The 13,121-nt window shown below is 44.4% G+C and overlaps 1 protein-coding gene across 1 annotated transcript in view; it reads right to left on the bottom strand.

Moving 5' to 3' along the window:
* Window positions 1-6,647: 6,647 nt before the first annotated feature.
* Window positions 6,648-13,121, bottom strand: part of LOC139584581 (proline-rich protein 5-like) — a 64,309-nt gene continuing 57,835 nt past the window's right edge. The window contains exons 6-12 of the mRNA XM_071416604.1: window positions 9,601-9,649; window positions 9,429-9,486; window positions 9,073-9,164; window positions 8,693-8,833; window positions 8,439-8,577; window positions 8,058-8,345; window positions 6,648-7,889 (exon numbers count right to left, since the gene is read on the bottom strand). Of these exons, the coding sequence (XP_071272705.1) occupies window positions 7,621-7,889; window positions 8,058-8,345; window positions 8,439-8,577; window positions 8,693-8,833; window positions 9,073-9,164; window positions 9,429-9,486; window positions 9,601-9,649 (1,036 nt within the window). The 3' untranslated portion in view covers window positions 6,648-7,620. The remainder of the gene's footprint in view (window positions 7,890-8,057; window positions 8,346-8,438; window positions 8,578-8,692; window positions 8,834-9,072; window positions 9,165-9,428; window positions 9,487-9,600; window positions 9,650-13,121) is intronic.

The following is a 13,121-nucleotide window of genomic DNA, read 5'->3' as shown; positions in this document are numbered from 1 at the left end:
AGTGACAGTTCAAATCAAATCAAATCAAATCAAATCAAATTTTATTAGTCACATACACATGGTTAGCAGATGTTAATGCGAGTGTAGCGAAATGCTTGTGCTTCTAGTTCCGACAATGCAGTAATAACCAACAGTAATCTAACCTAACAATTCCACACTACTACCTTACACACACACACAAGTGTAAGGGATAAAGAATATGTACATAAAGATATATGGATGAGTGGTGGTACAGAACGGCATGGCAGATGCAGTAGATGGTATAGAGTACGGTATATACATATGAGATGAGTACTGTAGGGTATGTAAACATAAAGTGGCATAGTTTAAAGTGGCTAGTGGTACATGTATTGCATAAAGATGGCAAGATGCAGTAGATGATATAGAGTACAGTATATATACATATGAGATGGGTAATGTAGGGTATGTAAACATTGTATTAAGTGGCATTGCTTAAAGTGGCTAGTGGTACATTTTTACATAATTTCCATCAATTCCCATTTTTAAAGTGGCTGGAGTTGAGTCAGTATGTTGGCAGCGGCCGCTAAATGTTAGTGGTGGCTGTTTAACAGTCTGATGGCCTTGAGATAGAAGCTGTTTTTCAGTCTCTCGGTCCCTGCTTTGATGCACCTGTACTGACCTCGCCTTCTGGATGATAGCGGGGTGAACAGGCAGTGGCTTGGGTGGTTGTTGTCCTTGATGATCTTTATGGCCTTCCTGTGACATCGGGTGGTGTAGGTGTCCTGGAGGGCAGGTAGTTTGCCCCTGGTGATGCGTTCTGCAGACCTCACTACCCTCTGGAGAGCCTTACGGTTGTGGGCGGAGCAGTTGCCGTACCAGGCGGTGATACAGCCCGACAGGATGCTCTCGATTGTGCATCTGTAGAAGTTTGTGAGTGCTTTTGGTGACAAGCCGAATTTCTTCAGCCTCCTGAGGTTGAAGAGGCGCTGCTGCGCCTTCTTCACAACGCTGTCTGTGTGGGTGGACCAGTTCAGTTTGTCCGTGATGTGTACACCGAGGAACTTAAAACTTTCCACCTTCTCCACTACTGACCCGTCGATGTGGATAGGGGGGTGCTCCCTCTGCTGTTTCCTGAAGTCCACAATCATCTCCTTTGTTTTGTTGACGTTGAGTATGAGGTTATTTTCCTGACACCACACTCCGAGGGCCCTCACCTCCTCCCTGTAGGCCGTCTCGTCGTTGTTGGTGATCAAGCCTACCACTGTAGTGTCATCCGCAAACTTGATGATTGAGTTGGAGGCGTGCATGGCCACGCAGTCGTGGGTGAACAGGGAGTACAGGAGAGGGCTCAGAACGCACCCTTGTGGGGCCCCAGTGTTGAGGATCAGCGGGGTGGAGATGTTGTTACCTACCCTCACCACCTGGGGGCGGCCCGTCAGGAAGTCCAGGACCCAGTTGCACAGGGCGGGGTCGAGACCCAGGGTCTCGAGCTTGATGACGAGTTTGGAGGGTACTATGGTGTTAAATGCTGAGCTGTAATCGATGAACAGCATTCTCACATGGGTATTCCTCTTGTCCAGATGGGTTAGGGCAGTGTGCAGTGTGGTTGCGATTGCGTCGTCTGTGGACCTATTGGGTCGGTAAGCAAATTGGAGTGGGTCTAGGGTGTCCGGTAGGGTGGAGGTGATATGGTCCTTGACTAGTCTCTCAAAGCACTTCATGATGACGGAAGTGAGTGCTACGGGGCGGTAGTCGTTTAGCTCAGTTACCTTAGCTTTCTTGGGAACAGGAACAATGGTGGCCCTCTTGAAGCATGTGGGAACAGCAGACTGGGATAAGGATTGATTGAATATGTCCGTAAACACACCAGCCAGCTGGTCTGCGCATGCTCTGAGGACGCGGCTGGGAATGCCGTCTGGGCCTGCAGCCTTGCGAGGGTTAACACGTTTAAATGTTTTACTCACCTCGGCTGCAGTGAAGGAGAGCCCGCAGGTTTTGGTAGGGGGCCGTGTCAGTGGCACTGTATTGTCCTCAAAGCGGGCAAAAAAGTTGTTTAGCCTGTCTGGGAGCAAGACATCCTGGTCCTCGACGGGGCTGGTTTTCTTTTTGTAATCCGTGATTGACTGTAGACCCTGCCACATACCTCTTGTGTCTGAGCTGTTGAATTTCGACTCGATTTTGTCTCTGTACTGAGACTTGGCCTGTTTGATTGCCTTGCGGAGAGAATAGCTACACTGTTTGTATTCTGTCATGCTTCCGGTCACCTTGCCCTGGTTAAAAGCAGTGGTTCGCGCTTTCAGTTTCACGCGAATGCTGCCGTCAATCCACGGTTTCTGGTTTGGGAATGTTTTTATCGTTGCTGTGGGTACGACATCGTCAATGCACTTCCTAATGAACTCGCTCACCGAATCAGCATATTCGTCAACATTGTTGTTGGACGCGATGCGGAACATATTCCAATCTGCGTGATCGAAGCAGTCTTGAAGCGTGGATTCAGATTGGTCGGACCAGCGTTGAACAGACCTGAGCGCGGGAGCTTGTTGTTTGAGTTTTTGTTTGTAGGCTGGAATCAACAAAATGGAGTCGTGGTCAGCTTTTCCGAAAGGGGGGCGGGGGAGGGCCTTATAAGCGTCGCGGAAATTAGTGTAACAATGGTCTAGTGTTTTTCCAGCCCTGGTAGCACAATCGATATGCTGATAGAATTTAGGGAGTTTTGTTTTTAGATTAGCCTTGTTAAAATCCCCAGCTACGATGAATGCAGCCTCAGGGTGTGTGGTTTCCAGTTTACAAAGAGTCAGATAAAGTTCGTTCAGGGCCATCGATGTGTCTGCTTGGGGGGGAATGTATACGGCTGTGATTATGATTGACGAGAATTCCCTTGGTAGATAATGCGGTCGACATTTGATTGTGAGGAGTTCTAGATCAGGTGAACAGAACGACTTGAGTTCTTGTGTGTTGTTATGATGATCACACCACTTCTCGTTAATCATAAGGCATACCCCCCCGCCCCTCTTCTTACCGGAAAGATGTTTGTTTCTGTCGGCGCGATGCATGGAGAAACCAGCTGGCTGCACCGACTCCGTTAGCGTCCCTTGAGTTAGCCATGTTTCCGTGAAGCAGAGCACGTTGCAATCCCTGATGTCTCTCTGGAATGCTACCCGTGCTCGGATTTCATCAACCTTATTGTCAAGAGACTGGACATTGGCGAGTAGTATGCTAGGGAGTGGAGCGCGATGTGCCCGTCTCCGAAGCCTGACCACGAGACCGCCACGTTTTCCCCTTTTTCGGCGTCGCACAGGGTCGCCGGCTGGGATCAGATCCATTGTATTGTGTGGAAGGCAAGACACTGGATCCGTTTCGGGAAAGTCATATTCCTGGTAGGAACGATGATGAGTTGACGTTAATCGTATATTCAGTAGTTCCTCCCGACTGTATGTAATGAAACCTAAGATTACCCGGGGTACCGATGTAAGAAATAACACGTAAAAAAACAAAATACTGCATATTTTCCAAGGAACGCGAAGCGAGGCAGCCATCTCTTTCCGGCGCCGGAAGTTTCTGTATACTGAATACTGTATTCTCTTTCAACAAGAATTTTAGTAATAGACCCATGTAATTTCAGTTGATATAGCCAGGGTTGTGCTGTCTGTGCGTTGGTATATGGTCTATAAAAGGGGATCCTCGTGATTGTATTTTCCTTACTTTTTAGAGCACCTAATAAAATACTTAAAATGGTAGGCTAACCGCATCTCTCTCTCTCTCTTTGTGTCTTTGTGTCTGTCTCTGTGTGGTGACTTAGAAAAGAGTAAAGTTAAGGCCTCAAAATCTTGCTGAATTATCTGACTAACATCTATCTGAATTTCTGTCCATTTTGAAAGTGCTGAACGAATAGGCCTACCTCGTCACAGCTCGTATGCTTGCACTTAAAAGCTAAGTGTTAATGATATAAGAACAAACATTATGAATCTACTGAACATAAACGTAATAAGGTTTGTGTATAGTTCAAAAGTCAAAACTCATGTCCACAAGAAGTCAGTAGAAACCATATTTGTTTAAACAAGTCAGCTATGGTTTTTAAAAAGGCAGTAAATTAAGCTGAATGAACTGCCAGACAAGTCTCCGCTGATAGCCAGGTGTAGCGGTGGTAAGGATTCACTACATGGTGCATCTCTCTTCTTCTGTTTTCTTGTATGGCTCAATTGGTAGAGCATGGTGCTTGCAATGGCAGAATTGTGGGTTTGATTTCTGGGCCGCCCTTGTGTAAAAATGTATGTTGCTTTGGATAAAAGCATCTGCTAAATGGCATGTTATATTATGAAAGGAAAGCTCTGCTGTCAGGATAGCTTTATGTAGGAACTAACAGTTTGTGGGCACCATTTGTCACTGTTATAGTGCAATAAATGTATTGTTTAGTGTCATGTAGTGTATTGGCTTTGCTGGCATGCATCTAAAAAAAAATGTTGCGTTTTCCCCACCAAGATTTACATGCTAAAATCGCCACTGTAGAGAAGTGTGCTGTTCACGGATGAATCCTGGTTTCAACTGTACCGGGCAGATGGCATCCTTGTGGGTCGAGCGGTTTGCTGATGTCAATGTTGCGAACAGAGTGCTCCATGGTGGCGGTGGGGTTATGGTATTGGCATGCAATAACTACGGACAATGAACACAATTACATTTTATCTATGGCAATTTGAATGCACAGAGATACCGTGATGAGATCCTGAGGCCCATTGTCGCGCCATTCATCCGTCGCCATCACCTCATGTTTCAGCATGATAATGCTGTACACAATTCTGTACACAATTCGTGGAAGCTGAAAATGTCCCAGATCTTCCATGGTCTGCACACTCACCAGACATGTCACCCATTGAGCATGTTTGGGATGCTCTGGATTGACGTGTATGACAGCGTGTTCCAGTTCCCGCCAATATCAAGCAACTTTGCACAGCCATTGAAGAGGGGTGGGACAACATTCCACAGGCCACAATCAACAACCTGATCAACTCTATGAGAAGGAGATGTGTCGTGCTGCATGAGGCAGATACTTACTGGTTTTCTGATCCACGCCCCTACTTTTTTTTAAAGGAATCTGTGACCAACAGATGCATTTCTGTATTCCCAGTCATGTGAAATCCATAGATTAGGGCCTAATGAATTTACTGATTTTCTTATATGAACTGTAACTCAGTAAAATCTTTGAAATTGTTGCGTTTATATTTTTGTTCAGTTTGGTTGTAATATAATCACCTTTTCAAGAGCATAGTCAGAACTACAAATGTTTGATTATTCCATGCAAAACAATTGCGCATATTTAGCTCTATCATCAGAGTAATTCAGCAAGTAACTTCATGCTTTTCGTGATCGGTAAACATCAATTGATCATGTAATTTCAGATATGTGATGGTATAGCCTCACGATATCGCTCAATATTGGCCACCGCCATTAATTGGATATTTGAGTGATATAAAAGTGAGCTATACCGGAGTATATATAGTCCTTTTTGGCCTCTGCCTGTCAAGCAGGAGAAGGGTGAAATTTGCAGATGTAGGCTACTGTTAGCTGATAATGTTTACTTTGCAAACTAGCAAACTACTGGTTGAAACTTTGTACAGTTGGCTAAACATAGTGGTGAGTAGACCTAATGTACTTTTTTCTCCAACCAATGTAGGCCTACCTAGCAAAGTTAACTAACATTATCCCCTTTTCAACATTGTTTTTAAGAGCGTATTTAATCACAATTGCTGCTAACAGACATGATAGGCTACATTGATTGATTTACCACGTCGAATTGGCTAGCTAACATATCACCTCAATATGGCTAGTTAACGAACTAACTTTAAGGAGATAAACTAGATGGCTATATACAAATATTGTTTGAGTTGCTTGCCATCTATAGTGGTGATGACCGTAGTTCGACTGACAACTTTACCAGGACGAGGGTTTGCCGATGTCAAGCTCTTTTCAAAAGCCTAATCTCTGATAAAGCAAGCTAAATGTTCTTTGCTTAGCTAGCTAGCTACATGCCAAATGGATAGGCCCTCTAGTATCTGAAATTACATGATCAATTGTTTACTGATCATGAAAAGCATGCAGTTACTTGGTGCATAACTCTGATGGAACTAAATGTGGAATAATTGGAAATGTGGTGTTCTGACTGCTCTTCAAGAGGTGATATTAAAACCAAATAGTCGTAACATTTATTTAATAATCTCTAGAAAACGGCATGCAGTTGTCAATGGTTTTAGCAGAGCTGGTGGTCTCCTTGCCCCCAGCAGCCAAATCTAAGGCACTGCACTGTATTGTGAAGTTTTGTTGATAACGACCTATAACGGGTTATATCCATGATGAGTACTCTATCTATCTCTATGACAACAGGCACAACTGAGATATAAAGTCATTTTTTTCAAAGTTGCTTAAATGCCACGTGTGTCCACTTACTGTATATTAGTGCATTAGTAACACTCTAACCATTATGAAACTTCCTCACGTAGCAAATTAGCAATTACATTTGTTTTTGACAGTCTTTGACCGCCATACAAAAATTCCTTACTTCATGGGTTTATTTTCACGGACAGATTTATTTTTTTGTTGCCCTGAGTGAAACCTCTTGCTTTGCCTCTTCCTCTCTGATTAAATTAAGTCAATGGACTAAATAACATTTTATTTAAGAAGGCAATGGAAATCTGTACTTAGCCACTGAAATCTTTATTAAAATCTGATATCACAAATTAATGATAATTTACAATCATGGATAAAAACTTCTAATTACAGATTTTTAAAAAAGCAAAGTATACAAAAACGGTTGAGGTAAAACATCATAAAAATAGCTTCAGTTAAAAAGGCCTTATTGAAGTCACAAGTTAAGTTAAAAAGCTTACTTCACAATATCTAGCTGTCCTAAAAAACAAAAATGTATTTACAGTTGAAGTGCCGCACAACACAGTGAATGATACAACATTCAATATCATTAAACCCTCATTTTCTCTTCCTATGTAAACAGGAAACAAACAGTTACATTTCATTATTAAGTAAATCATAACATGACTGCTTTATGACCTTTGAAAAGAGGATGATAGACCGATCCCAGATGTATTTTAGCCATCTCTGACTATCATTTTCACGCCATACATGTTTGGCATGACAGTGAAAAATCACAGAGGGGGGAGGGAACATACAGATGGGACAAGCCAGGTTAATACATACTGAACTATGCAGGTTCTTAGAATGAGGAGCAAGATGTGACCAAATCATATTCACATACTCTATTTACTCCAAAAGCTTTTCTGGTAACTGCAGTTCTCCCAAGCTTTTGTAGAAAACCCAGACACAATCCAAGGGCCCACAGGTTATGGCATCATAGTGGTGAGAGTTAAGTTTCAAAACACACAAAACAAAACACATCCCAAAAAATGCAGACATTATCAGATCGAATCAAATGCTTACAAAAGTTAGTTTTTTCTTCTCCAAGGAAATGCTGACTAAAAAGAGGTATCTTGTGGAGAGAAGTATGGAGTGCACTTAGCCACAAAATCCTTATAAGGACGAGGTTGCCTCTAGCCTAAAGACTTCCCTCCAATGTCTAAGCTAAGATATTTGGGGAGGGTAAGCTGATCCTACACATGTGTGCCTAAGGCGCATCTTCTACCCATGATTCCCTCTCTACACAGTGCTCTGCCTGCTCTCCCGACCATATCCCACTGACTCCGAGCAGCAGGGTGGGAATTCTATGAATATCCCATCTAAATCTGTGTCCAGGGACTCCAGCACCTGTCCAATGATGGTCTCTGGGCTGGAAGATCCGCTGGGGAGAGAGGAGGGGGCACCCTTGACCATGTCTGTGAGGGTCATTGTTACCTCCGTCCTGTGGAGGGGTCCTGGGGAGTGGAGAGGGGGGATTAAGGGGGAGGGGAGAGGAGACTCCATAGTTCCTGCCAGAGGGAAGGTTGTCGGTTAGGATCAATCAGTCTGGCAAGAATATTTTTCTTATTTTTCCTACTATGGCAACTTTTCCACCCTGCGCCTCTGGAAGTTTACAGTTTGTAGTGTATGCATAGCCTAACCTAGTAAGGACCTAGTGAGGAGGACTGAGGCCCTACCTGTGGACTGTGGAACCACACAGAGCTTGTTAGCAGAGGCGCTGGAGGTGGAGGGATCAATTCCAGAGGCAATGTCGGCGTAGGCCAGGCCCTGTTCCTCTAGGCAGGAGATGATCTCACAGGCAGAGTGGCGTCTGATGCCCCCGCTGCCCACCGAGCTGGCATCAGGGTCGTACTCTGCCACGGGCGTCAGGAGGAGAGGGATGTTGTAACTCTTAGAACGAACCACAGGGTTCTTAGATGGCTGGTCCACAGGCTGCTTAGGCCAGCACCACTGGAAACGATTCTCTGTGGGAGGGACAGAGTGTGTAAGAGAAGGAGAGTAAAGGAGAGGGAAAACGTAGTGGAAGAACAGTGAACAGGGCAGTATATGTATCTAACCAAGCACACAGGAGCAGTGTGCCACGCTGCCCTCTCCAGAGTAGAGGCCGTGGGTGCCCAGGTAAGGAGAGACCACCCTCTGGACCAGAGACTCCAGACGCAGGTAGTCCTCACTCACACCCCGCGACTCATGGACACCCTACAGAGAGAGAGAGAAGACAGGTCAGAGCGTGCATGTGTGTGTGTGAGTGAGGGACATAAAGAGACAGAGAAAAGGGGAGAGAAAGACAGAGAGAGAGGTGTTCTGTACATGCCTGCAGTATAAGCAGCATTTGCGTGATGGAGGGGGGAATGCGGGCGCGAGGCCGAGACAGAGCATCCTCCAGCTTCACACTCAGAACTATGGTGTTCCTGAAATGGAGCAGAGACAGCTGTCTCACACTAGGCTCCTTACCCTGCAGAAAGAAAGGAGAGAAGAAGGGGAGAGGTAGAAAGAGGAATGGAGCGAAGGGTGAGGCGAGGGGGATGTAGGGTTATGAAAATGCAGCTTTAATTCCCTGAGAGAATGTTCTTCTTTATTGTCTGCTGAGATAGAATCAGAGAGCGAGAGAGAGAGAGAACAGGTTAGAGGAGAGTCAGGACAGAGAGAGACAGAGAGATAGAGTGAGAGAGAGATGAGGAAGGAGAGTGATACCTGTACTGGGTGAAAGATGGCCTGTAGCATGTTGAGAACATCACAGAAGAAAAAGTCCCATGTCTCTGCCAGAGAGTCCAGTAACTTCTGACCTTAACATCAAAGGAGGAGCAAACCAACTGCTGTTAGTACTAAAATAATCTCACAAAGCACAGCAGTTTGGGACCTATTGACTTTGGTGCGTTAAGCACAGAACATCACAGACCCTGACAATGGTAACCCTGACAAAGGTAACCCTGACAAAGGTAATGTAAGCTTCAGTTCAATTATTTTTATTTGGAGCACTGACTGCTCTCTCTACTGTCACTGTTAACACATCTACTAAAATTATATGAAAAGTAAGACACCACAAATACCTTCGTAGAATCTTATTTTGTCCCGGAGAATGACCATGCCCTTTGTCAGCAACTGGTTCTGAGTGACAGAGAGGTTCAATAAAAAAAGCATTGGTAAAAATGTATATTATGGCCCAATCAGAAACAATCTATCCATTATATTATTTCACCATTTAGCAGTAACATCACTTACCTGGAGGTATTCTGTGAAAAATGACCCCAGCTCTGTTTTCAATAGGTGCCTGAGTAAACAAAGTCAAGAGAGTTAACACACATGAACAGAGCCTACATTTGTCTAGTGCAATACACTAATAACACAAAACAGGTCAAAGCTTCAAAGCCATCTATGTGAAATTAGATACTATATTATTGTGTAGATATATATACACTACATTACCAAAAGTATATGGACACCTGCTCATCGAACATCTCATTTGTATTTGTATTTATTATGCATAGGCAGCAGCTACTCTTCCTGCGGTCCAGAAAAATTAAGCCAGTTATACAATTTTTAAAACTTGACAATACATTCACAGATTTCACAACACACTGTGTGCCCTCAGGCCCCTACTCCACCACCACCACATAGCTACTATACAAAATCTATGTGTACGTGTGTGTATAGTGCATATGTTATCGTGTGTGTGTATATGCATGTGTCTGTGCCTATGTTGGCTTCACAGTCCCGGCTGTTCCATAAGGTGTATTTTTATCTCTTTTTTTTAAATCTAATTTTACTGCTTGTGTCAGTTACTTGATGTGGAATAGAGTTCCATGTAGTCATGACTCTATGCAGTACTGTGTGCCTCCCATAGTCTTTTCTGGACTTGGGGACTGTGAAGAGTCCTCTTGTGGCATGTCTTATGGGGTATGCATGGGTGTCCGAGCTGTGCACCAGTAGTTTAGACAGACAGCTCAGTGCATTCAACATGTCAATACCTTTCATAAATACAAGAAGTGATGGAGTCAATCTCTACTCCACTTTGAGCCAGGAGAGATTGACATGCATATTACTGATGTTAGCTGTCTGTGTACATCCTAGGGCCAGCCGTGCTGCCCTGTTCTGAACCAATTACAATTTTCCTACATCCCTTTTTGTGACACTTGACCACACGACTGAACAGTAGTCCAGGTGTGACAAAACTAGGGCCTGTAGGACCAGCCTTGTTGATAGTGCTGTTAAGAAGGTAGAGCAGTGCTTTATTATGGACAGACTTCTCCCTATTTTAGCTACTGTTGTGTCAATAATGACGCGCCCACCTCAGAGAGAGACACAGCTTAATGTGAGCTCTCACATCTTTCAACATGTTTTTTTACAAAAGGATAGATTTGGAGTTAGATAAACTTGGATTTTTCGGCAGGTACATATGCAGGATGCTACTCTCCACAGCATGGCCTTCGCTCCAGATCAAAACTCCAAACCTACGGCATCATTTTGACCAAAATTAACCGGAGAGATTACTGCTTCCAAGGTTTTCTTTTTCCAACCTATACAGAGGGTGCTCTAGCCAACAAACAGCAGAGACCTGAGGACACCATTCCAACCTGGAACTGAGCCAGATACACATTCAATTAGCACTAAGGTGTGAAGTAAAAGGTCTTTGGTCCCAACAAGTGTCAGGAGTCTTTGAAGCGTCCTCTGAAGCCCCCTCCTGCTGTTCAAAGACCATTCACTGGCATTTTCTACAAGCAATCTGCCTCCAGAAATAAAAGCTTCTCCCATTGCCTGCTGCATCGCTGCTTGGATTCCCCCTGGCGATCTGTTCACTGTCTGCCCTGGCCTGTCTCCGCCTGTCTGGTACAGGTACCTCCACCTCACTCTCCCCTCTCTCCCGAGCTTTCACTCCCGAGCTTTCACACTCCAGCACACACGCACTGTTGGGGCGAGTGGCTCTGAACTTACAATGGCTAGCCCCAAGTCGTTATATATATTTTTTAATTATTGTGCATTTTGCTATTTGCCTCATGACTCCTGCATACTTTGTTGACTACAAACTTTCTTTACCCAACCATGGGACAGACTGTTTGTTCCCACAGTCGGTATTCTGACTCTCTATTGGTTACACGGACTTTTGGCCTCCCGTCCTATTCTAACCACCTCTCGCCGGCTTTGTATTCATGTTACCTGATGAAATTGCTGTACAATATGATCTTGTTGCCATCTGATGCACATTCAGATGTCATAAATCAGCACTGTAGAGTTCTCCCTTTATTTATTTTTTATATTTAACCTTTATTTAACCAGGTAGGCCAGTTCTCATTTACAACTGCGACCTGGCCAAGATAAGGCATAGCAGTGTGACAAAAAACACAAAGTTACACATAAACAAAAGTACAGTCAATAACACAAAAAAAAGAAAAATGGAAAGAATCGTTGTACAGTGTGTGCAAATGTAGGAGAATAGGGAGGTAGACAATAAATAGGCCATAGAGGCGAAAATAATTACAACTTAGCATTAGTACTGGAGTGATATATGTGCAGATGATGATGTGCAAGTAGAGATACTGGGGTGCAAAAGAGCAAGAGGGTAAGTAATAATATGGGGATGGGGTAGTTGGGTGTGCTATTTACAGATTGGCTATGTACAGGTACAGTGATCGGTAAGCTGCTCTGACAGCTTATGCTTAAAGTTAGAGAGAGAGATAAAAGACACTCATTGGCAGCAGAGAACTGGAAGGAATGTCGGCCAAAGGAAGTGTTGGCTTTGGGGATGACCAGTGCAATATACCTGCTGGAGCGCATGCTACAGGTGGGTGTTGCTATGGTGACCAGTGAGCTGAGATAAGGTGGGGCTTTACCTAGCAAAGACTTATAGATGACCTGGAGCCAGTGGGTTTGGCGACGGATATGTAGTGAGGCCCAGCCAACGAGAGCATAGAGGTCGCAGTGGTGGGTAGTATATGAGGCTTTGGTGATAAAACAGACGCACTGTGATAGACTACATCCAGCTTGCTGAGTAGAGCGTTGGGGGCTATTTTGTAAATGACATCACCGTAGTCAAGGATCGGTAGGATAGTCAGTTTTACGAGGGTATGTTTGGCGGCATGAGTGGAGGCTTTGTTGCGAAATAGGAAGCCGATTCTAGATTTAATTTGGGTTTGGAGATGCTTAATGTGAGTCTGGAAGGAGAGTTTACAGTCTAACCAGACACCTAGGTTTTTGCAGTTGTCCACATATTCTAGGTCAGAACCGTCCAGAGTAGTGATGCTAGTCGGGCGGGAGGGTGCGGGCAGCAATCGGTTGAAGAGCATGCACTTAGTTTTATTAGCATTTAAAAGCAGTTGGGAGGCCACGGAAGGAGTGTTGTATGGCGTTGAAGCTTGTTTGGAGGTGTGTTAGCAGTGTCCAAAGAAGGGCCAGATATATACAGAATGGTGTTGTCTGCGTAGAGGTGGATCAGAGAATCACCAGCAGCAAGAGCGACATCATTGATATATACAGAGAAAAGAGTCTGCCTGAGAATTGAGCCCTGTGGCACCACCATAGAGACTGCCAGAGGTCCGGAACAACAGGACCTCTTGCATAGTGGAGAAGGTACGGTGGGATTCGAAATGGTTGGTGATCTGCTTATTAACTTGGCTTTTGAAGATTTTAGAAAGACAGGTGTCATGACGTGGCCCTCTTTGGGTATAGCGAGTTCCTTCCCCCCCTCTCCTCTCCTACACCCAGGTTCTGTTATCTCAGGTCGTAAATTCCTGGAGGAGACTCTCTCC

This window comes from Salvelinus alpinus, chromosome 9 (assembly GCF_045679555.1).
Source record: "Salvelinus alpinus chromosome 9, SLU_Salpinus.1, whole genome shotgun sequence".
In the NCBI taxonomy this organism is placed as follows: Eukaryota; Metazoa; Chordata; class Actinopteri; order Salmoniformes; family Salmonidae; genus Salvelinus; species Salvelinus alpinus.
The sequence above is the reverse complement of the archived record's forward strand: the minus strand, read 5'-3'. Positions and strand labels throughout refer to the sequence as shown.